Source organism: Gavialis gangeticus, unplaced genomic scaffold (genome assembly GCF_001723915.1).
Source record: "Gavialis gangeticus isolate Ggan-Ray unplaced genomic scaffold, GavGan_comp1, whole genome shotgun sequence".
Taxonomy (NCBI): domain Eukaryota; kingdom Metazoa; phylum Chordata; order Crocodylia; family Gavialidae; genus Gavialis; species Gavialis gangeticus.
The window spans coordinates 5,424,466-5,446,665 of record NW_017729016.1 but is presented as its reverse complement, the minus strand read 5'-3'; the positions used below and the strand labels follow the sequence as shown (position 1 = coordinate 5,446,665).

Sequence of the window (22,200 nt, the reverse complement as noted above, 5' to 3'; positions counted from 1 at the left end):
GAACAAATCCCGAAACCCGATGCTGCAGTAATGGTGGGGGTTTCGGCTATTAGTGATATTTGTACTGGACATGAGACACGGGGGCCCTGGGGCTGAGCGCCAGCAGCAGTCGCTATTTATGCCACGGCACCATAGCCCAGGAGACACATCCTGACCCCACCAAACCCTTGGTCTGACGCCAGGTTGTGCCCAGGGGATAATCCTGCAGCCCAAGAGCATCACACCATTTATTTTGCGGATGAGACAGGGTAACCTAACCCTGTGGAGCTGCTTCGATTTCTCTAGGACTTCCCCAGGGGATACAGGCCCTGAATTTGAGTCAGAAAACCCCTAAGGGAACAGATGACGGGCAGAGCTTGGTGTTGCTGCTCCCTGCTTGGGTCTGCGTCCTGCCCCTGGCTGTAGCATCCCTAGGCTGAGCGGTCCTCGATAAGGATGATATGGGAGGAAGTATGTTGGTCAATGGGAGGGATGGGACCATCCTGCCCTACCTACCCTAGAGATCCCTGCGGATGGGGCAGGGCAATTCAAGGGCGGCAGGTGATAGACCACAAAGCATGCTCTGAGCAGCACATGGGAGCATGAAATGGAGGGGCACCCGCAGCTTTAATGGTGGCATTAAATGCTTGCTCTTCGCCGTCGGGACAGTAGCTGCAGCTCCAGGCGCAGCGCGGAGGACTGCTCTCCAGTCCCCTTCAATTGCCCCCATGCTCGTCTTGCAGGCTGGAGAGACACGGAGGATGAAGAGGCTCCTCTGGTGTACATCCTCCTGGCCACGCGCTGCAAAGCGGGGCACTGCGAACAGTTCTGCGTGTACAAAGGCAGCCGCTCCGAGCATGGCGCCTTCCTCCCCCCTGGCTTCCAGGCCAGCAGCTTCCTTGTGCACGTCTCGGTGCTTGTGCAGGACCAGCTGGGAGCCACCGTGGTCGCCCTCAACCGGTAAGGTCCTTGCGTCCCACATCTGCATGGCGGGCTCGGTGCTGGAGACCACAGCCCAGTCCTGACTGGGGTCTCTCCAGGACTTGGGTCAAGCAGGGTGGATTTGCTTCCTGGTGGCCTCTGGAGGAGCGAAGGGTTTCAAAGGGCCACGTACATCACAAGGCCCATGGAGAACAAACTCGTTTCACTCGGGTTCCCTGCCCCAGTGAATGGGGAGCAACACGCAGCATTTAGGAGCTGCCCCCCCGAGAGCCCTGAAAAAACCCTTCTCTTTTAATTCCCACTTAACAGACACTGCCACTGGCCCCTTGAAGCCTGAAGGAAATCGCTTCATTAGAAACAACCACGCAGCTTCTCTCCCCAGACTCGCTGCTTCCACAGCCTCCCAGCTCAATTTATGGCCCTGAATCCCCTGTCATGTTTGTGGGCGGCTGCGTATCCTCGTTAAAAGCAACAGACTTCCCAGTCAATAAATCAAGCAGGGGAGGCTGCTCCCGGACTCTGCCGCAGATCGGGGCTGCATCACGATGAGCGGGAGAGCCCGAGGAGTAGAGGAAGACTGACCGCGTGTCTGGAGAGCCCCCACATGTTAGCGGTGTCCTGCTTTCCCCCCCGGCATCCAAGGAGCTCGAAAGGGAGAAAGTGGCAGCAGGGGCACTTGTGGACAGGGAGGAAGGGTTGTGTCTCCTGCAGGCAGGCCGGCTGCTGGGTTGGGGGCCCGGGAGCCACCGGCCCAGCTAATGCAGTCTTGCAATGTCCTTTCCATTCAGCAGTGGTCAAACCTCCATGCCCTTGAGTCACCCAGGCATTAATCCTTTGTCACAAGGGGCCGGTGGTGCTAAGCCAGGGTTGCCGGTGCTCCTCACGTCGCGGAGGATCAAGTCCCGCTCCCGGGTAGCTCTTAGACCTGCCAGGAGTCAGCTAAAAGCATGAAGCAAGTTAATCCAGATCACCCTCCCTGCGTCCCGTGTACCCTGCGCAGAAGCCTGGTCTCACACCAGGATGGAAGTTGGCCTCTTCCCCGAAATATCCAGCGGGTCTTGGGTCCAAGAGCAGCCAGTGATACCCATTTTCTTCCCTCTACAGCTCCATGACCATCACGCTGCCGACCCTGCCGGACGGACACCAGAGCCTCTCTTGGTGGCTCTACAGTCGGACCGACACAGTGCTCCAGGGCTTGGTGAAGCAGGGGGACCCGCAGCAAGTCATCGAGTACTCCTTGGCCCTCATCACCATCCTGAACGAGGTAAAGCAGAAAGCAGACTTGCACCCTGGCCTAGACGCTAGGCTTGCACAGACAAAGCACAGCCCAAGCGCCCACCTGGAGCTGCCAGTCCCTATATTTTTCCTGCAGAAGTGGCATCTTCCTCTAGCTTCTTATGCGCCCGAGTTGATGCCCTTGAGACCTCCCTGACCCGGCTGCCAGCGCTGTTCTGCTGACGTGCCCTACATCTCCGCACGCAAAATACATCCCGCAAACTCCCATTCACAGTGGTGTGGCCCCATCGCCTGCTGTGAGCTCGTTGTTGCTCATGGCTATGGCAGGGCATAGTCAGCAGCTGGCCAGAGGTGCTCAGCTCCCGGGGTATTAGTGCATCTTCCCCAAGAGGAGCTTTATCCCATCCCGGGGACCCTTTCAGCATTCAGGAAGTCCCTCTCTCTCAGCCATCTCCGGCTCAGGATGAGAGGAGGAAAGAAGAGCCTCTGAACTCCATCCTTGGGCTGTTCTTTGGTAGTACAGTGGGCAGAAGCATCCGAGCTGGTCCTCGACTAGGTCCAACCCGAGTTGCATGGGACAGGACAGTCCCCAAGCCCTGGAGAGGGCTCACGTGCCCCTCCCAGGGCATCCTGGTCAGCGTGTTGGCACTCCTCTTGGTGCCTACCTATGGAGAGGCCCATGTTATACATGCAAGCTGCAGCTGAGGACCACTAAAGGCGCCCTTTGGGCCACTGCTTTTGGGGAGCTTTGCAAGAGGTTGATCCCTGCCCCTGGTCCTGTGCCCTGCAGTACGAGCACACGCTGGATTCGGAAGCCGAGGCCAGCCACGGGCGAGCACTGCGGATCTGGACCCGCACCAACATCACTGAGACCCTCATCTCCCTGAGCGTGAACACGGTGGATGACATCCAGCAGATCTCGGCGGCCCTGGCTCAGTGCACGGTAGGCAAACGCCCAGCCCCGTGGGACCCTGGCTGCAGCTGTAGATGTCCATGCCTCCTTCGGCTTCACCCAGCAGGCAGGACAGCTCTCACGTGTCAGCCTCATTAGGCAGCGTTCATCTCCCTACATCCCTCGCTAACTACAGGTCCCATTTTCCTCTCCTCCATCAGTCTAGGTGGAAGCCAGAGATGCACGTGCAGTCACACCCCCGGCAGCTATCATGTACCTGTCTGCTGGTATCAGCACAGTAGCGTGGCAGTGGGGGGCTCAGAGACCCTAGGCACATCCCAGCCCGTGGTCAATGTGAAGTGGGGATCTCCACTTCCAGGCAGTGGTCTCTGCTTCCCGGTGGGCTCTAGGGTGGGCTTGGCATGGGCGAAAGGGAGCCGCCCTCGTATCAGATTCACAGAGCAGTGGGGCTGCAAGGGAGCTGCAGAGGTCACATCTAGTCTGACTCCCTGCCTAAAGCAGAATCAGCCCTGTCCAGACCAGCCCAGACAAATCCAGTGTCCAACCTCTTAGCAAAGCTACATGGTGAACCCCCAAGACGTGACACCCAAACCTGCCACAGGCCAAGCAGGGGACCACATGGCCAATACTCTGCTGTGGCAAAGATCATGAAAGTACATTTGTGAGCATGCTTGGCTTCTGGTGGTCAGCCCGACGGCTCCCCCGGCTGTACGAGCAGTCCCGGTCCCCGTGCCTCCTCTCCTCTGTACTTGCCTCTACGTCCGGCACCCACCTGCATTTTCTCTGGCAGCTTGCACTGAAAACACCCTCCGCCACCCTGCCCCTGCAAGGCTCGACACCCCAGCACCTGGCATCCATTTCGTACGGCCGGCTGGGGAACACAGCCCAGCCCTGGGGAAAAGCTGGCATTGTGGGAGTCCTGGCCACAAGTCAGAACCGCCACGGCAGCTTGCAAGGCACGAACTTCCCAAACAGCTGGAAATGGGGAAAGCATTGCCGTTTCCCAGCCAGATGACTGTGTGCCCCATCAAAGAAGAAATTCCCCTTTGATTCTCCCAAGTGGACAGGAAAGAAAAGGTCACATCTGATATGATCCTGCAGAGAATTTCCCTTGCCGGGAGGTGCATGCACTTTGCTAGTAGAAAGCCTGTGCATGCTGGGGTTAGTTCGTAGCCAGCTCCATGAAGTGCCTCCCCACAGCTCCTTTCCTCTCCTCACCCCCATCGCTCTTGGCCGTCTTGAGTTGGCCAACTCGGACACAAGGTCCCCAGGGCGCAGACAAGCCTCCTCCCCAATAATGCGCACATCAAAGCGCAGGGCGGCTGGCAGTCCCTTGGAAGCTATTTTGCCATCTGTCCCCAAGCACGTGGTGAATCCCAGCTGAGTCCTGGGATGATTAAAAAAAAGGAGAGAGAAAAAATCCAAGCTGGGCCCTATTAACAGCTTCCACGTGTCCTGCTGACTGCTCCCTTCCACCCCGGGGACTCCGGGCAGGCCGAGAGCGCCTTTTCCTTGGCACGGCTCGGCTTGGAAGGGTGGGCAGCACCTCCCTGCCCATGGGCCTGGGACGGACTTGGGTGCTGGAGGCAGACCCAGCAACAGTCAAATCCTGCTCCTGTTGAAAGCAGCGCGGGAACAACACCGGCTGCTTTTGGCTGGCTTCAAGCAGAGCAGAGAAGGCAGAGGAGACCTCACTGCCCCAGATGCACGAGCAGCAGGGAACGGGCTGGACATCCGCGTGGCACAGAGACCGAGCGGATCCCCGAGCTTGCTCCGGCGTGGGACGTGGCATTGCTGCGTCTGGTGGCTTCACCCTGCCGCGGAGCTAACGCAGCTCTTCTGTGTCTGCTGCCCGTGCTGGCTTGGGCACCTCTGCCATGCAGACGGGTTCCCTACCTTAGTCCCTCTCCAAGAGCAAAGGCAGGCAGTTGCCATATGAGATACCTTTGTGTTATGCAGCAGAATCTCCTTATGCTCGATGAAGGGCGTTTGTGCTAAGCTTGCAAAGAACTTTTTTCTGACTATTTAGAGATATCGCATCTACCCAAATAACCTTGCTGACAGAAACCCAAGGCACCTGAGAAGTGGGCAGGCAGTGGGACCCAGCAGAGAGAGCCAAAGAGGAGCTCCTGGAGTCTCCTGGCACAAGTGAAGGAGCCCGGGAGGCTCCCGGGGAGATCGAAGGGGGCCACAGCGGTGCCCCTCATCCTGGGAGCTGCACTCCGGCCAATGCTGCTGTTGCATCAGACAAAAACTGAGCGCAGCGAAGGCCAACAGCTGCAGAGCTGGCTCGCAGCTGCCCGTACCTCCCCTCCACCCAGCAGTCAGAGGAGACCGAGTCCTGCTGTCAGGAGGCCCAGGGAAGGTTAGCTGTGGGTGCTGCTGCAGATGCACATGGCTTCACTCTGAGCTCAGATGCAAAAATTTTCCCTTGGGGGATAAAAAAGGGCTGTGGTTAAGAGGTCTTTCCAATCACGGCCTCAGCCCAGTAGCAACTGGGGTTTGCAAACTGCTGGGAGGCGGTCGATTGACTCCCCACATGAAGAAAAAGCCAGAGAGCTCTTGCTTTGGAGAGCCCATCAGCAACGCTCCTTTGCGAGCAGTGCCCAAGACTCATGGGGAAGGTGCCGGGTAGAGGAGATCGGTTCTCTCTGTCACCTGGTGTGTGACAAGCATCCCCTGGGGAACAGCCATCATTGTCCCAGTTGCCCCCCACCCCCATTGCAGCTGCAGATTCGGAGAAGTGTGCTGGGCTCCAGTTTGGCGGCAGGCGCCAGGTTCTCCCTTGCTGGGGCATGGAGACGCAGACCACTGCGCCATCGCAGCCTGCTGCAGCCCTCTGCGCAGTCACCGTGGAGAGCATGCAAGCCCTGCAAGCCCTTGCTGGGCAGAGGCAGCATGGGCCCCACGGGCAGGAGCGACAGGGCCCCCAAGCCTTTGGCTATTAGGTAGGACCGTCATGCCGCTGCCTCCCTGCTGCAGCGGGTGGATGGATGGTGCCACAGGGTGTCGGGGGCAGAGCGAGTCAGAGGGGCAATAAACAACGTCGAGAGAGACGCAGTTTGCGGCATTCAGTTGAAGTCAAGTAGAGGGTAGATTTGCACCCTATAGACTAACCAAAGTAGACAGACAGACAGCTGCTTTTATAGTCTGAAGCTCACTACAGCAACTAAAGCAGTGAGATCCAGTCCACCAAAACATGTGCTCGCACACACACGTGCACATACAAACGTGCACGCGCCCCATACGTTGGTTAATCTATAAAGTGCAGACACTATCAAGAAGGCAGTTTTGCACAAGCGTGGGGAAGTGGGCTCAGTCAGGTCTTCCCATTGCAGGTGGCGAGCAAGGAGTTTGTCTGCAGGTCCTGCCTGATGAGGACCTTAAACAAGCTGGAGAGCATGATGGCGATCCTCCAGGGAGAGACCACCCAGGGCACCATGACGCCAACCGCCATTGCAGACAACATCCTCAACATCACAGGTGTGTCCCACTTCCCCGGCCCCAGCGGCGGTGGATTTGGTGGGAGGTTATCGCCCGTGCAGGGAGTCTAGGAGGTATCGAGGAAAGCGCCAGGCTAGAGAAGCTGGGAGTGACAGCCCACTGCAGCTAGAGTTTCATCAAAGAGATGGTCCTGCACTGAACCCAGCACCTTGACACCGCCTGTAGCCAGGCTTGGGGGATTTCAAAGCTGCATCCAGAATATGCAGGTTTACCCTCTGCTCAGTTTAGCCCCTCAGTGTCATTCTGGTTTATGCCTGGGGATGGGATATCAAATTGGCAGTGCACCCCAAAAGGAGCTGGCCCCTTAAGGCTGCACTGGCAGCCAGGCTAGTGTGACAGCTGCATCCTCCAGCTGCACTGGGTACCCTGTGCAGATGTGCCCGTGCAGATGCTGGCTACCCGCACCCTAACACAGCTACTCTGGGGAGGTTGGGGGCTTCTGTTTATCTGTTTTTCCCCATCCACTCATCTCACCCCTTCCATGAAAGGGAAACAAACCCACCTGAGGCCCTTGCAGCTTTAGCTCTTGGCTGCAGCACAGGACAGATCAAGGGAGCAAGGTGAGGTGCAGTATTTTTGCAGAGCAATCCCTGTGCAAGGTCAGGTGGCCCTGCTGAGCCCCAGAGGGCAGCCCTTTCTTCCTCGCTTTGTTCTCTGGACCATGGTAGTCACCGCTTCTCCATTTGTGCTTTCACCGGACAGGGGACTTGATACACCTCGTCAACGCGGTGTCACCGGAGCTGAAGCCCCAGGAGTTGTTCAACGATCACCACCACATCCTGGTGGCTTCCAAAGCTTACAGCCTGTCCTCCAGCCTCATGCGCATCCTGATGAAGTCCCGGGTGCTGAACGAGGAGCCCCTCGAGCTGGCGGGAGGAGAAATCGTGGCCAAAGGCAAGAGGTCTGACCCCTTCAACTTGCTCTGCTATGAAAACATGCCCGACTGCCAGTTCTCCATCCCCCAGGCCTTCAACACCACCTTCTCCGACCTGACCGACGTGATCCAAGTCATGTTCCGGGTGGACTCCAATCCCTTCCCCTTCGGCTACATCAGCAACTACACCGTGTCCACAGAAGTGGCCTCCATGGAGTTTCAGACTAACAACGGGACCCAGATTCCTATTGGGAGCCTGGACTCCAAGAAAGCCATCACCGTGATGGTCTCCAACAACACCGAGGCGATGAATATCTCTGCCGGCACGGAGGTCATCCCGGAAAGGACTTCGGTCAACCTTGTGGTTACGACGGAGAACAGCCACCGCGAAGCAGGGCTGCACTTCCAGCTGACTTACCGCATCTTAAACGGTAGGCACAGAGCGGCCGGGGACAGCGCCGGCTCCTGGTGTTGCTTGTCACTGGAGGGTGGGGAGAGGAGGAGAGGACGGATGCTACCCATAAGGACTGCTCCACGGGCACGTCTAACAGGACAGACATGGGGCTTCTTCCATGTGCTTTAGGTGCACCGTGCAAGGTGGATGCTTTACCAGGCCTTTGGGCCTGGCCGTCAGTACTGTGCTGGGGAGCAATGCAGCGCGGCATGGCAGACGCGCTACTTCCCAGCGTGGAAGCAATGTTGCTGTCTCTGTGTGTGCCGCGCACCACGCTAAAGCAGCTGTGTTGCTTCTGCCTGTGCCTGGGGGCCTGGCCTGCTTCCCTGTGTTGCCCCCTGAATGGGACCTGTGCGGGTTCATGAGGCACCCGTGACTGTGTCCCCAGGGGTGGCTGAAGCTGAGGGTGGCCTGTTCCCTAAAGCCCATCCTCTCCTGCCCACGAGAGGATGGGCCCGAGCCTGCTGTGAACGAGCAGCTGTCCCTTGACGGGACACCAGCAAGGGACCCCACAAGCCCTGACATTTGCCTTACAGCAGGTTATCGCTGCTTCTGGTTGCCTGCCAGCCTGCAGCATCAGTCAGGAAGGGCTCTGGGCCCGAGCCCGCTCGGTAACACCCTGCCCCTTCTCTTCCCCGTGCTGCCCAGACCGCTACCTCTCGAGTGAGCCGGAGCCATTCGTCGCAGCCTACCTCCACGACGCACCCGCGCCTAGCGAGCACAACTGCAGCGCCGCCAAGAAGATCAGCCTGGAGGCCCTGGCCAGAAAGGACCACAAGCAGTACACCTTCTTCATCTCCCCCATGTAAGACACCACCCCACCTGCCAGGGCCACAGCCTGGCCCTGGTGTCACAACCCAGGAGCAGCTCTTATGACTGAGCAGGGCTTATTCCCGTAGCAAAACTGCCCGGCAGCATGGTTGTGTCCCTAGCCGGCATCCTGGCCGAGTGCAGCCAGGCCTTCCTTGCAGGAGGTACATGCACCAGTGTACCTGGAGCGAGCGAGGAGGGGGGGCTCAGCTAGCAGAGCAGCATATGCGCAGGAGCACGAGGCTCGCTGGGCTTTGCAAGTTGCACCCAAGCTACCGGAGCTACCCCACGTCCTCCGAGAGAGGGATCCCAGCTACAGTGTGCCTCCTCCTCCTCCTGCATTGCTTCCTCCAGTCTCCACCATTTGCAGACCCCTGCTTGCCCCAACAGCTTACCCCGTCTGCAAATCCATGGCCGCGGCCTCCCTTTGGACTACTTGGTTGCAGCCTGGAGGCTGTTTCCCACCTGGGGCAGAGCAGTGCAAGCAATGAACCAGCCAGGTCCTTCCCGTCCACCTTCCTGGCTTTTCCCAGCCTGACCTCCCACCGGGAGCTGCCTGGGAGCTTGGGTACAGCTATTGAGCAGGTCCCAGGCTCACCTGTTCCTTTGACTAGCTACGCTCCAGCCTTGCCTTATAGACCCAGATCCAGTCACCTGACTCACCTGCCCGGCCCAGCTCACCCCCAGGGAACTACATTTCCCAGAATGCCTGTCTTTAAAGGGCCGAGCCTTGGAGTTTCTCTGGGCTGCGGCAGACCCGGGACTTGCTCAGCACAGACCCCACTGCGCCGTCCTGCAGAGCCCAGCAGGCCAGAGGGTAGTTCCCATTTTAATCCCAGCGCTCCAGCCTCCAGTAAAGCCCCCTTGCCTCTGCATGGCTCATTTCTGGCCCCATGTGCAGAAGGGGATGCCCGACCTCCTGCTCTGCTCACCTGTGCAACAGTCCTGCGCACAACTACCCTGGGGTCTGCTAAGTGGGGGTGTCACTGGGCCACGAGGCATTTGGCTCTTAGCTTTCTTTGCCATTGTGGCAAATGTTAATGCAACATTCTCTGCTAAATCCGTCCTGAGACGGCTGCAAGAGGGGATGTCTCTCGCTGCCGGTGAACCCCACTGAGGTGTTGTCGGAGAGGAGGGTCCGGTGGGTTGGGAGTGGGTCTGACCACGATGGAGCCATCGTTGAGCAAGGTAGCATGGCCCCTCTAGCTTCTGGTAATGCCACTGATTAATGATGATAATGAGGACTTCTTCCCCTGGGCCAGGAATCATAGCAGTCTGTGGATGTGCCCAGGGAAACAGGGCACGTGGTTAGTTTGGGGAAGAGCTGGGCGAGTCTGACAACTGACCTTAAAAAGAGAAGAGAAAGTGCTGTATATATAGTGGGTCTAGTGCCCTTGGTCCTGGTGTAGGGTAATCAGGACTAGGGTAATGCACCCAATTAATAAATAATAACTAGCAATGCCGGAGGGTTTCCAGACAAGGTTGCTCCAGGCGGAGACTGGTGTTACCGCTTTGCAGCTCGCAGACACAAGCCCCATGCTTTTCCCTTCTCCGTTTTAGTACTGACGACACCACCAAGGATTACTACCTCAACATCACGAACCACTTCAGCTGGTCCGCGGTGGAGGTGACGCTGGGCCTGTACACCTCCTTGTGCCAGTACTTCTGCGAGCAGGAGGGGAGGTGGAAGACGGAGGGCATCATCCCCCTGGAGGACACCAGGCCAGACCAGGCGGTGTGCCTCACCCAGCACCTGACAGCTTTCGGAGCCAGCCTGTTTGTTCCCCCAAACTCCGTCCGGTTCATATTTCCTGTGAGTAAAACCGAATGGGGACGCGGGCACTTCCCAGCCGGTGCAAGAGGGGGCATCCAGACGACACTTGGCCGGGATGATACAGGGAGGAGACCCACCAGCCTTGGTTCTCCTATCCAAGCACTGACCAGGGCTGCTCTTGCTTAGCTTGTGACATGCAGTGACAACCTGGTTTTTGCAGGGAGCTATTCCCAGGCAGAAAATAGCCTTTCCGAGCCAATGCTCATCAGGGGGATGGTCAAATCCTGGTTGCATTTTGCCGTACCCCATACACATATGCGGCTGCTTCAAGCTGGGGCAGTATCTTTGCCGACCGCTGGGTGTGTGGTTGCCCTCCCCGGTTAGAGCATGCTTCTGGCCAGTGCTCAGTGCTTCCCAGGGGGGTTTAGGGGTCTCTGGCATGGAAGTGAATGGCAGCAAAGCATGTAGCCATGGGAAGCTCCACTGCAGAGCAGGTAGCGTACGGGCAATGAGCCGCCTGCACGGAGCTTAATATCCCAGCGTGCAGATGCCCTGAAGGCACTAGTAGTGCCCCGTTGTTGCCGCAGACCCCAGAGCGAGCCACGGCCCCGCGGGTGGGGAGAGCGTCTCTCACCCTGTTCCTTCCTGCTCAGGCACCCGGCCCGGGCCTCAACTACATCGTGCTGCTGACCTGCGCGGTCTGCTTCGTGACGTACTCCGTGGCCGCCCTCATCGTGCACAAGCTGGACCTCATCGACATTAACCGGGTGGGGGTGATCCCCTTCTGCGGGAAGAACGGGCAGTATAAATACGAGATCCTGGTGAAGACTGGCTGGGGCAGGGGGTCAGGTGAGTCTGGAGCAGAAGTTGCTTTATGGTAACCCTCAGGGGTCTGCAGGATAAGTCTCCATGACCCCGCATCCGTTGACCGGCGAACGCCGCATCACATGCGGCCACCTCCCTCCTTTTTCCAGAGACGAGATGCAGCTTTCCATTTTTCCCCTCCCTTTCCCCAGTTCCCTGGAAAAAGCTTTGTGCTTCACTCCTATGGGACGGCGAGGCCGGATCCCAGCCACTGTCACGCACATTGCCAGGTCACTTAGGTCTGATCCAGTCCCTGAATGCAGCTGAGCAGCGAGCTGCGCTTTCAGCCACGGGGCTGGGATTGCAGCCACCGTTGCCAGAAACATCTTCCCTGGGCTTTGAAACCCGAGCAGATGTTATCTGGGAGTGCGGAGCGAGAATCCCCCTGGGCTGCCACCGTGTCGCTCTCGAGGCCTTTCCCACTGGCTTCAGGATGGTCATCCCTGGGAACAGGCTCCTGCGCTGGGAGCGGGTCTGGGGGACACCTGGGTGGACCAGGTGGGAGAGGAAGCATCTGGCAGCAGGTATGGGAGAGAAGTCAAAGCAAACAAGCCGTCCAGCAAGAACATCCAGGACAAACATCTCCTCCCAGCAGGGTGTCAGCGAGCGAGAATGGGAGATCCGATCCCATTGAGAAAGGAAGCATGCACCCCGTCCACTGGCCGCCCTTTCCGAGCTGGGCGTAACGCTATCCGTGGGCATGGGGAGGCCTAGGGGAAGCGCTGTAGAGAGGCCTGTTTGTTGCCTGCAGGCCGTCATGTGGCCCCTCCGCGGGCCATTTCGCTCAGTCGTGGGCGGGGGGGAGGAAGGACCCTGCAGTGGACGGGACCCCCCCATCACCGAGCTTCCTGGCTGCTTCCCACCAGGCACGACGGCCCACGTGGGTATCACGCTGTACGGCGTGGACAGCAAGAGTGGCCACAGGCACCTGGATGGGGAGAACACGTTCCACCGCAACAGTCTCGACATCTTCCAGATCGCCACCGAGCGCAGCCTGGGCAGCGTCTGGAAGATCCGCGTCTGGCATGACAACAAAGGTGAGGGCAGATGGGGAGGTGTTGGCACGGGGGCAGAGCTTGCCATCTTGCAAGGCTTCTGCTGCTCTGGGCTCCAAAACTGCAGTGGGGCCAGGCTGCCGCTGATGGATGCCTTGGGACCCGCACGCCTCGGGGACCCGGACTGGTCTGGGGGCGGTCAGGAGACCCGAGGTCTACCACCAGGTCGTGGGTTTCCCTCTTCAAAGAGCTCTCAGACCCCGTGTCCAGCATTAGACTTGTTGGCCGGCAGTCCCCGAGGCAGTCGCTAGGAGCTAGGCACCCCAATACCGGGGATGCCCCAAACATCCTGCAAGTCGGGGCCGTATCACACTTCACTGCATCAGCTAAGCACTAGCACCGAAAAGCCTTGAGCAGAGACAGACCCGAGCCCCTGGCCCTGCCCAATGCACCATGGCAGGGGAGGATGGGAAGGGTGTTGTGGACCTTGCCGTCCCCCCGCCTGCCGATCCCTGCGGGTGCCAATTCTGTGCAATGACCCCCGCCCTCCTGCCCGCACGCAGAGGGGGTGTCTGCCACGAGGCGCCTCTCTTTGTTCCCCGGTTTTTAGGGCTCAGCCCCTCCTGGTACCTGCAGCACATCATCGTGCGGGATCTGCAGAGCAGCAAGAGCTACTTTTTCCTGGTGAACGACTGGCTGTCGGTGGAGAGCGAGGAGAATGATGGCATGGTAGAGAAGGAGGTTTACGTTGCCAGTGAGTGCTTGGCTGCTCGCGCGTGGGTCTGGGAGGGGGCACTGTCCCCAGCTAAGGGACGAGCCACTCCTCACTGCCCATACCATGCCCCGGAGCTGGCACAGGTCAGGGGCAGCCCCGGCCCCGGCTGGGTAGCGTGGACCCGGCCGGCCTTTCTCAGGCGGCTGCTCCGTGTGCAGGTGAGAACGAGCTGCGGAGCTTCTCTCGGATCTTCGTGGCCGAGCTGCAGCGGGGTTTCTTCGAGAAGCACATCTGGCTGTCCATGTGGGACCGGCCCCTGCGCAGCCGCTTCACCCGGGTCCAGCGGGCCACCTGCTGCTCCGGCCTCGTCTTCCTCTTCCTCTGCGCCAACGCTGTGTGGTATGGCGTCGTGGGAGACGTCCGTGTCAGGTGGGCCATGCTGCGGTGCCCCGTCCACCCCGGTGCAGCTCCTGTTGCCTCTGGGAGTGCCCCCCAGCTCCGCGGCAGCCGCAGGGGCAATCATGCAGGCTGCACGGCATGCGGGGCTTGCTCGCACAGTGGCCCTCTCAACATCAGTGTAAAGGGAAAGGGGCCTCCCCCTGACCTCCCTGTCGCATGTGCTCAGGAGGTGCCGCAGGAGAGAAGAGCCTGGAGAGCCAGACCTCTGCTTCCCCAGCCTCAGCTCCCCCCTCCATTTCCCCCCTACACCCATGTTTCACACCCTGCCTCTACCGTCACCATCACCAACTAGTGACAAGGACCCCACGGGAGTCCAGCATGCTCAGAAACCAAGTGTCACAGGATGGAGCAGGCACCTTGGGGACCCCCGGCATCAGCCACGGAGATGCCAGGCTCACGGGAGGGCATTGCAAACGCCCTGGCACTGCTTCATCCTGGAGCTTGGGGTCTCAGAGTCCTTTTATAGCCAGTTGAAAGACTAAGTCATAAATCCCCCTGAAAGGAGGGCACTGGGAGGGCCTGAGCAGAGTGAACTCTTTTCAAGGGAATCTACCAGTAGAAAAGAAAAGAATCGAGGGGCAAACGCAGCCAGCAGTACCTGGGTTTTGCAGGCAGACGCGGGATTTGCATCCCAAGACATCACCCCCCTCCTCCCCGTCTTAGGCTGAAGGGAAAACGCCCCGGGGTGGTTGAAACCTGAATGAGGGCAAGGCTGTGTGCTGGCAAGGTCAGCTCTGACCCCATCTCCTTTCTCTCTCTGCCTTCTTCAGTAACGTGGCTGTTTCCAACCTGCTCCCGGTCAGTGTGGACACGGTGGCCGTTGGGCTGGTGTCCAGCGTGGTCATCTACCCGCTCTACCTGGTCATTTTGTTCCTCTTCAGGATGGCTCGTAGCAAGGTAAAGTGAGCTTGGGGGGGTGGAAATGGCTGGCTGGTTTGCGCCGATACCCGGTGTGTTTAGACAGGGCCAGGGTCTGTCATGCTGGATAGCATTCCTGCCACGAGCAGCACCGCGGATGGGAGATGCAGAGTCCACCCTACAGCAAGGCTCCCTAAATACTTGGTGACCCTATAAATTACAGCCCTGAATCTTTTCTGTCTGCAAGTCCAGAATGAGCTTCCACAGGAGCTAGAGCCACATCCCTGCTTCTCTGGGTGCCCAGCCCGGGAGGGACTCACACCAGGCCCGAGGTCTCTTCCTGCGGGGCCTGGTTTTATTACACATGCAGAACTCGCTAAGGGCTGGACTCAACGCTGCAAACACATCGCAATGCCGCAAACCACTCAGCCCCCCGGGCTGATGCTCGCCGCCTGCCTGCAGCTGCCCAGGTCTCAGCAGGGGCTGCCAGCCTTGCCCGAGCAGCGTGGCATACCAAAGTTTGCACCAAGAAGCTTCCCCGATCCCAGCCAGATGAACCAGAGGCCTGTTGCCCCTGCACTGCTTCCCCCACTCCAAGCATAGCAGAACCCCTCCCTTCATCCAGGCTGGTAAAGGCTTTTATAGCAATCACCTGGCCCCTCCTGATGAGCCCTGCTACCAAACACCTGTTCCTTCGGAGGCTCTGCACCGGTGCTGGCATAGCTGAAGTGCTAAAGGCACGTGGGTGCCCAGCTGGCCCCGATTCCCCACGCCTGTGTAAGCCAGGGCAGCCAGTCCCGTGGGAGGGAGCAGACAGGACCTGGGGTGCTGCGTAGGTAGGAGCTGGGGAGGGGATGCGGTAGAGCCCCTTCGAGCACCCCCCTGTCGCGCAGGCATCCGTCAGCCACACGCTGACGCACTCGGACCAGCAGTCCCTGGAGATTGATAACTACCTGGACTCCTCGCTCCTGGAGAGCTCCTTCCTCACCTTCCCCGGGCTGCGGGCCGAGGTAAGCGGGCGCCGCTGTGTTGCTCCCCCCCACCCCGAGCTGAGCAGAAAATGACTGGGGTGCAGGGACCCTCATAAAAACCCTGGGAGGGAGCTGCAGAGGTCTCATCTAGTTCAACCCCTGCCTGAGCCCTGTCCCAACCCTCCCATCAGGCCCAGGCAATGAGCCCCAACCCGGCTGCGTCCGCCAGCTGGGACTGGACCCAGAACTGGCCAGCACTGCGGGGCTGGAGCTCCTTCTGTTTCTCCCCGCAGGCCGTTTCCGAGCAAACCAAAACCGACCTGCTCCCGGACGACTCAAAAAGGTGAGCGGGACCCTGGGGGCACAAGGCAGCAGGTCTCTGTCCCCCTTGAGACCCCTTGCAGCACCAGAAGCTGCAGATGAGGCACCCGCGGAGCCTTTTGGGGCACTGTGGGGAGTCGGGGGCCGGATAACAAGGGGCGCTGCTGGGCTGGGGTCGTTTCTGCAGTCGGGGGGGTGAGGAGTTTCTGCCAATGTCTTTTTCAAGCAGCTCGTGCTTGGACCCCACGGCTCTGCTTCCTCTCCCATAGCCTGATCCAGTGGCCCTCCAGCGAGGCCCTGCTCACCTGGCCGGACCTCCTCAGCGACCCCTCCATTATGGGCAACACCATCCAGAAGCTGAAGCGAGGCCGGACAAGCCGCCACCTGGGACTCGAGGCACCGCTGGCGGTGGAGGATGGCTTGTCGCTGGGCTTGCACCAGGGGCAGGCCAGGTACATCTCCGCCTCCGGTGAGTGTGAAAGCAGCCCAGCCTGGACCGGGCCAGCGCTTGACCCTGCTAGTGCTGGGAATAGACTTGTTGGCAGCGAGGCTTAGCGCCGGGGGCTTTTGGGGCTAGGACTTGCTCCCACAGCAGCAACAGACACATGCAGAGACCACACAGGGCGGAGGGTGGGGTTGTCCCTGGCACCCCATGCTGCAGCCTGGGGGAGACCCCCACCATCGTGTTCCTGCTCCTTGCCCTTCAGCCCGTCTGGGGGGAGGCTGCAGTGCAGATGGCGGAGGAGGGCATAGCTTTTCCTAACAAGAGCACCCACTAGCCAGCCCTTTCCCACTGCCGTGAATCAGGAGCTGCTGTGTAGAAACCAACGGTGCCCCCAGAGAAATGCAGGTTCCCATGCATGGGGCACCGGGGGAGAAGAGCACCTTCCCCTCTTCATGCCTCTGCCTGAGCAGGCCCGTGATGTGCACGAGAGGGATGTGGGAGACAGGGTCTCTACCCTGTCCTCTACCGGACCCGGACCTTGCAGTCCCGCTGGGGTCAGTGTCCGGCTCCCGTAAGGGCCCCTGTCTGTTCCCCCAGACGAAGACCTGATCCGGCAGATCCTCGCCGATGGAGCCAGCGGCATTGCCCACTCCCAGGACGCGGGGCACTATGGCAGAGCCGAGACCGACCTGATCTCAGGGCTGTGAGTACGCAGGGAGGCGGTGGGGCCGAGCCTGGCATGCTGCCGTCATGCCCTGTGCCTGCAGGCAAACCCCTGCTAACGAGACTCTGTCGTTTGCTGATGTCGTTGCTTCTCCTGGGTAGATCCAGCATGTTTGGGGAGAAGACCGAGACCATCATGCTGCAGAAGCTGAATGAGAAAGGGCAGAGCGTGGCACCTCCTCCCAGGGAAGTGAACAGGTCGGCCAAGCCTATATGGACAGGTACGCAGGTGGCCAGGCCCTCTCCGCTGCGAGCGGTCCTCTCTGCAGCTGGTGAGGGAGAAATCCTGCAGCCAGAAAGGACAGGAAAGGCAGGTAGACAGACGTGCAGGTGGCCAGGGGCAGAGAGGGACACACAGGGTATATCCCCATCTCCTACCATTTCATGCTCATGTCTCTTTTCATCCCTGGATCCCATCCAAATCCTACAAAACCTCCCAGCTGAAGCCCTAGCACAGCACGTCTTGCTCCAAGGCATTGCAACAAACCAACCCCTCGCTGTTCCTACCTTGGTTCCAGGATAGTTTCATAGTTTCTAGGGTCAGAAGGGACCTGAGTAGATCATCTAGTCTGACCCCCTGCCATGGCAGGAAAGAGTACTGGGGTCAAACGACCCCAGCGAGGTGTTCATCTAGCTAATTAGTCTGGCCCCCGTAAGGCTGGAAACACAATTGCCCATGAGATGAAAGAAAATTCACGTGAAAAATGGAAGCTCAAGGCAGTAGACGAGGAAAAGGGAGAGGAAGGGAGGCTTCCTGCTGTGATGTACAAGACGGGGAAGCCACCCGCCCTGTGGGACTCTCCCAGTTGTCATGAAATGCTGCTAAATCCCTTGTGTCTGCAGCAAGGGCCCAGTCACCCGGGGATGTGCCCAGCGCCCTTCCTATCACAGCTGCTCTTCTCGAGCTGGCTCACAGTGGAAAAGAGCATCGAGCTGTCACCCACAGAGCCCAGCAGCTTATCTTGCTTGCTGCACTACTGGCCTGTTTGTTCGGCACGGTTATTTAATCTCAAGTGTTGGAGGGGAAGGATCCGTGCCAGAGCAGACAATGCAAGCCACCCCATCCTGGAGATCTCAGCAGCAGGCGGGAAAGGCCAAGGCTCCTGGCGACATACGCATTTCGATGCTTGACAGCTAGGCAGGTCCTCTACGCTGCCCGAGTGGACAGGGCCACCCAGGCTTGGAGTGACACCTGCAGCACTGTCAGTCTGGGACTTCAGTTAGATTTGACCCAGGGTCTTGGGCAGACAAGCCCCCCTCCTGCGTACACACACACACACAAAGGGCACTTTGCAATCTGGTGATGCCGCCTCCTACCCGGGGGCAGCTGCATTTGAGCAATGACTATAATATAGGCACATGCACTGCTATAGCTAGTGGGAGATGTGCCAGACTGCTGCTGCCTGCTCAGGTGTCTGGGGTGCCCGGGGGTCCTGTTCTCTGCTGGTCACATGCTTTGCTCCCTGCAGCCACAGACCGCACGTTCCAGAAGCGCCTGCTGCCCTCCTGGTGCTCGTACCTGGCTCACGGCATCAGCCTCCTCCTTGTCGCCGCCTGCTTCGGGGTCTCCGCGTGGATCGGCTTGGGCTTCAGCTCCAGCGTGGCTCTCATGTGGCTCATCTCAGGGATATTCAGCTTCCTGGCCTCCTTCTTGATCTGGGAACCTCTCAAGGTGAGAGTGGAGAGGGAAAGTCTGTGTGCACGTGTGTGTTGCTCCTTCCCCACCTCTCTCGAAAGGCTGAATGTCGAGGGATAGTCGGTACCCACCCCTCAAGGCTAGACAGGAACCTGGGGCTGTGCGTGTGCCTGTCTGCATGTATTGCATTGCACACACCTTCCACGATGAAGGAGGACACTACATTGCACTGCACACTGCATTACATGCTTCCTCCACAATGAAGGAGGATTTGCACTGCGCGCTGCATTGCACGCTTCCTCCATCTGTTGCCTCTTTAGTAAATGGGGTGGGACCCAGCTCCTGCCCCATCTATCTAATCGTTCCCTGGATGCCACCAGGGGTGGCTCTGACCTTATCTTCTGCTTGTCCTTTCTCCTGCAGCAGTGACTCTCAACCAGGATGTCACTGTACCCTGGGTTGCCTTGAGATTTTTTCGAGGGTGCCCCTAGGTGCCACACAGTTAGGTATGCAGGCAGGATTCATGAGATAAACCAAAAGGTTTCAGATAGGCATCCAGGGTCTTCAGAGCATTTGGACCTGCTGGGGTCTTTCTGAGGTCTTTGCAACTGCTCTGTTCTGTTCCTGCAGTGGAAAACTAAGAGCTGGGGTGCCTTGAGTCTACAGTGGGGGAGAACTACCCATTTAGAGGCTTGTCCTTTGGATTAGTCCACCCACCTTGAGGCCAAGCTGAGTTTCAGTGCCTGCGGAGGTCTGTGGGTGTGGAGGTGCAAGGGTCCGAGCCAAGTGGATTCCCCTTCCTCTGCTAAAGCCTTGAAAAGATGGGAAAACAGCTCAGACTCCCACCCACTGGGAGGGGTGGGGGGGATCTCCAGAGGTCCCCCCCATCCTGAGGCAGGACCAGTGACACCACAGATGGCTGACGGGCCGTGTCCTCCGTGGCAGGTGCTGGTGGAAGCTCTCTACTTCTCACTGGTCGCCAAGCGCCTGCACCCGGAGGAGGACGACACCTTGGTGGAGAACCCATTTGTGGAGCACGTCTCGGAGAAGATCAACAAGGTGAGGCCTCCTCAGGGCTTTGCCCTTTTCCAGGCCAAGGAGGAGGCCAGGAAGGTCAAGCTGCTGCACAAGATGCTGAAGGTAAGCTGGTGAGGTTGGCCATCTGCTGACCCCCCCATGCAGCCCAGGGCTGGCTCCCGGGCCCTTCCAGTGAGCCCCAGATGCTCCCTGCACCATGCCGGGCTCCAGGGCACCCCCAGAGCCCACCCAAGGACCTGGGCTGCTCCGTTTGAAGTGCTGCAGAGGAGATGGGAGTGCTCCCTCCTCGCTGCAAAGAACAGCTGCTGCAGACGGGTGCTGGGGAGCGCCTCACAGACCTGGCCACTTTCCCCCTCCCAGCTCGGCATCCAGACACTCCAGAAAGGGCTGCCCATTCGGTGCAAACCCGTGGGTGCTAATCCCCTGGCTTTAAAAGAAAGGAAAGGAAATTATTTTTGGCAGAGCAACATTGCTTTGAAGAGCAGCACCCCTAATAAAGGAGAGGCTGCTCTGGCTGACGTAAGGAAGCCAGGGGTGGGTGCTGCGCTATCTGTAGCAGCCCCCGCATGCTGGGTCTGGGCTTCATTGAGAAGCTGCTTCCCATACGGGAGGAAGACCCACGGGCAGGGCCCGATCCGGCTGCGCTGGAGCCAAGGAGGGGTCCTGCCACCATCACCCTACGGAAATAGGACATGGGCCAGCCTAGTCGGGGGAAAGCTGTCCCCACGCCGTCCAGCTTGACCCCCGCACCTCTGCTCCCCAGAACTTCCTCATCTATATGCTCTTCCTGCTGGTGAACCTGCTCACCAGCTACGGTGACGCGTCCCGCAACAGCCATGCCTTCCTGCTGCAGAGCTCCATCAAGCAGCAGCTGGGCAGCGAGGACTTCCTCTGCATTAAGAGGTAACAGTGGCGCACGGTGCGGACTGTGTCCCATGCAGCCTCGGGCAGGGATTTCATGCTGGATGTCGCTGAGCAGACTTCTCCCCCTGGGCTGTCCTGAACTGGACGTTTCAGGGCAGGAGGATCTTCCCCAGCTCCTTCGCCTCGAAGGGAAAGGGCTCTGCCATGGCTCGCGTCACACTGCCAGACAGAGACTGTCCCTTCTCCCATATCCTGGATGCCTTTTTATTCCCTCTCCTGCTGTCAGACCCACAGGGGGGTCCAGCGGGTCCTTTCCTTGGTGAACATCCACGAGACAGGCCTGACGGTCCAGTCAGCACCGTCTGGGCTGACTCACCCCCCTTGGGCCTTTGCCCCCCTGATGAGGAGTCCCGTGACCTCGGTGATAACTCTCAGCTCTGCTCAGAGGCTGCAGAGATCACCTCTCCAGTGCTCGTTCCTTTTGCATGGGCATCGGCTCTTCTGAGCGGCCGTGCCGGGCTACAGGGCGACACCGCGTGTTGCATCCACCCTATGGGTTTTTCGTCCTTGTTCCCATCCCTGTGTGTGCAGGTCCGACGAGTTCTGGATCTGGATGTCCCAGGTGCTGTTGCCGTATCTCTACAACAGTCAGTCAGGCCGGGAGAGCTATAGCCTGATGCTGGGGGTGCCGCGGCTGCGCCAGCTCCGCCTGCAGGAAGGTACGTGGGGATGAGCCCTATCTGTGCTGTCCCATCTCCTGCCCCACATAACGCGTGCCACGGCACAGGGACCTCTGAAACTGGACAAGGAGGTTTTTCCGGTTGGGTCCCACTGCCTGGCGCTGTCATTTGTGGGGGGCCAGTGCCCTGGTCATTTGGGGAAAGCAATGCCCTGGTGCCCCTAGATAAATGACATCTCCTGTCTCCGAGCGTCCCAGACTTCCTCTCAGCTCGCAGCTTCGGAGGATGCTGTAGCAGGTCCTTCCTGATGAGCCACAGGGCCGCAAAGATGGGGCTCATCCTGGCAGTCTAGCAAGGGATTTTGCATTCATAAATGCTGGTAAAGGGTTAAGCGGCGAGGATGGGAGCGGAAGGCAGGTTTGACTCGAGGAAGACGATGGGGAAGGAACCACCATCACCACCACGTGGCAGGGTGGCTGTCCTGGGTTGTGCCAAGCCCCGGGCTCACGCTGCACCGGTCTCTTCCAGACAAATGCCTGGGCCACATTCAGGAGTTCCTCAGTGGCACAGACGCAGCAGCGGTGAGGAAGAGATGCCTGTACCACTCCGGCAGCTTCGATGCCAGCGATCACACCGTGGGCTGGGACAGTGGGCCTGGAAACCTGACAGCCACATGGTCCTACTCACCGCCCGACCTGGCCGGGTAAAGGGCAGGGAAACACAGTGTCTGCTCTGTCCACAAAGTACACCCCGTGGGCGGGTTCTTGCAGGCAATTTGGGGGGATCCCTTGGTCTCCAGCTGTCACGTCAGCCAAGCCAGGCACTGTCCCTCGACTCCAGCAGAGAGTTGGTGGCGTGCAAAGCCTAGAGCTTTTCTAACTCTTGGCATGTCTTACCTCAATCCTGGGGAAACTCTTTGAGAAGATCATCAAGGAGCACATTTGTGAGGGGCCGGCATCAGAAATGATGCTCAGGGGCAATCAGCATGGTTTTATTAAGGGGAGATCATGTCAGACCAACCTGATTGCCTTCTATGATCAGGTCACAAAGGCCATGGATGCAGGTGTCGCGGTGGATGTAGTCTTTCTGGACTTCAGCAAGGCCTTTGACACCGTCTCTCACCCCATCCTAGTTAAAAAACTAGG

General features: G+C 59.1%; 1 protein-coding gene across 1 annotated transcript in view; it reads left to right on the top strand.

The window, feature by feature from the left end:
* Positions 1-22,200, top strand: part of PKD1 (polycystin 1, transient receptor potential channel interacting) — a 58,584-nt gene that overhangs the window by 31,791 nt on the left and 4,593 nt on the right. The window contains 22 exon segments of the mRNA XM_019512744.1: positions 723-939; positions 2,026-2,185; positions 2,948-3,100; positions 6,409-6,553; positions 7,277-7,879; positions 8,551-8,707; positions 10,273-10,525; positions 11,140-11,335; positions 12,217-12,387; positions 12,956-13,099; positions 13,279-13,489; positions 14,290-14,416; positions 15,271-15,387; positions 15,642-15,691; positions 15,939-16,138; positions 16,712-16,817; positions 16,940-17,058; positions 18,307-18,509; positions 19,419-19,613; positions 20,275-20,414; positions 20,967-21,094; positions 21,584-21,758. Coding sequence (XP_019368289.1) covers positions 723-939; positions 2,026-2,185; positions 2,948-3,100; positions 6,409-6,553; positions 7,277-7,879; positions 8,551-8,707; positions 10,273-10,525; positions 11,140-11,335; positions 12,217-12,387; positions 12,956-13,099; positions 13,279-13,489; positions 14,290-14,416; positions 15,271-15,387; positions 15,642-15,691; positions 15,939-16,138; positions 16,712-16,817; positions 16,940-17,058; positions 18,307-18,509; positions 19,419-19,613; positions 20,275-20,414; positions 20,967-21,094; positions 21,584-21,758 — 3,970 coding nt within the window.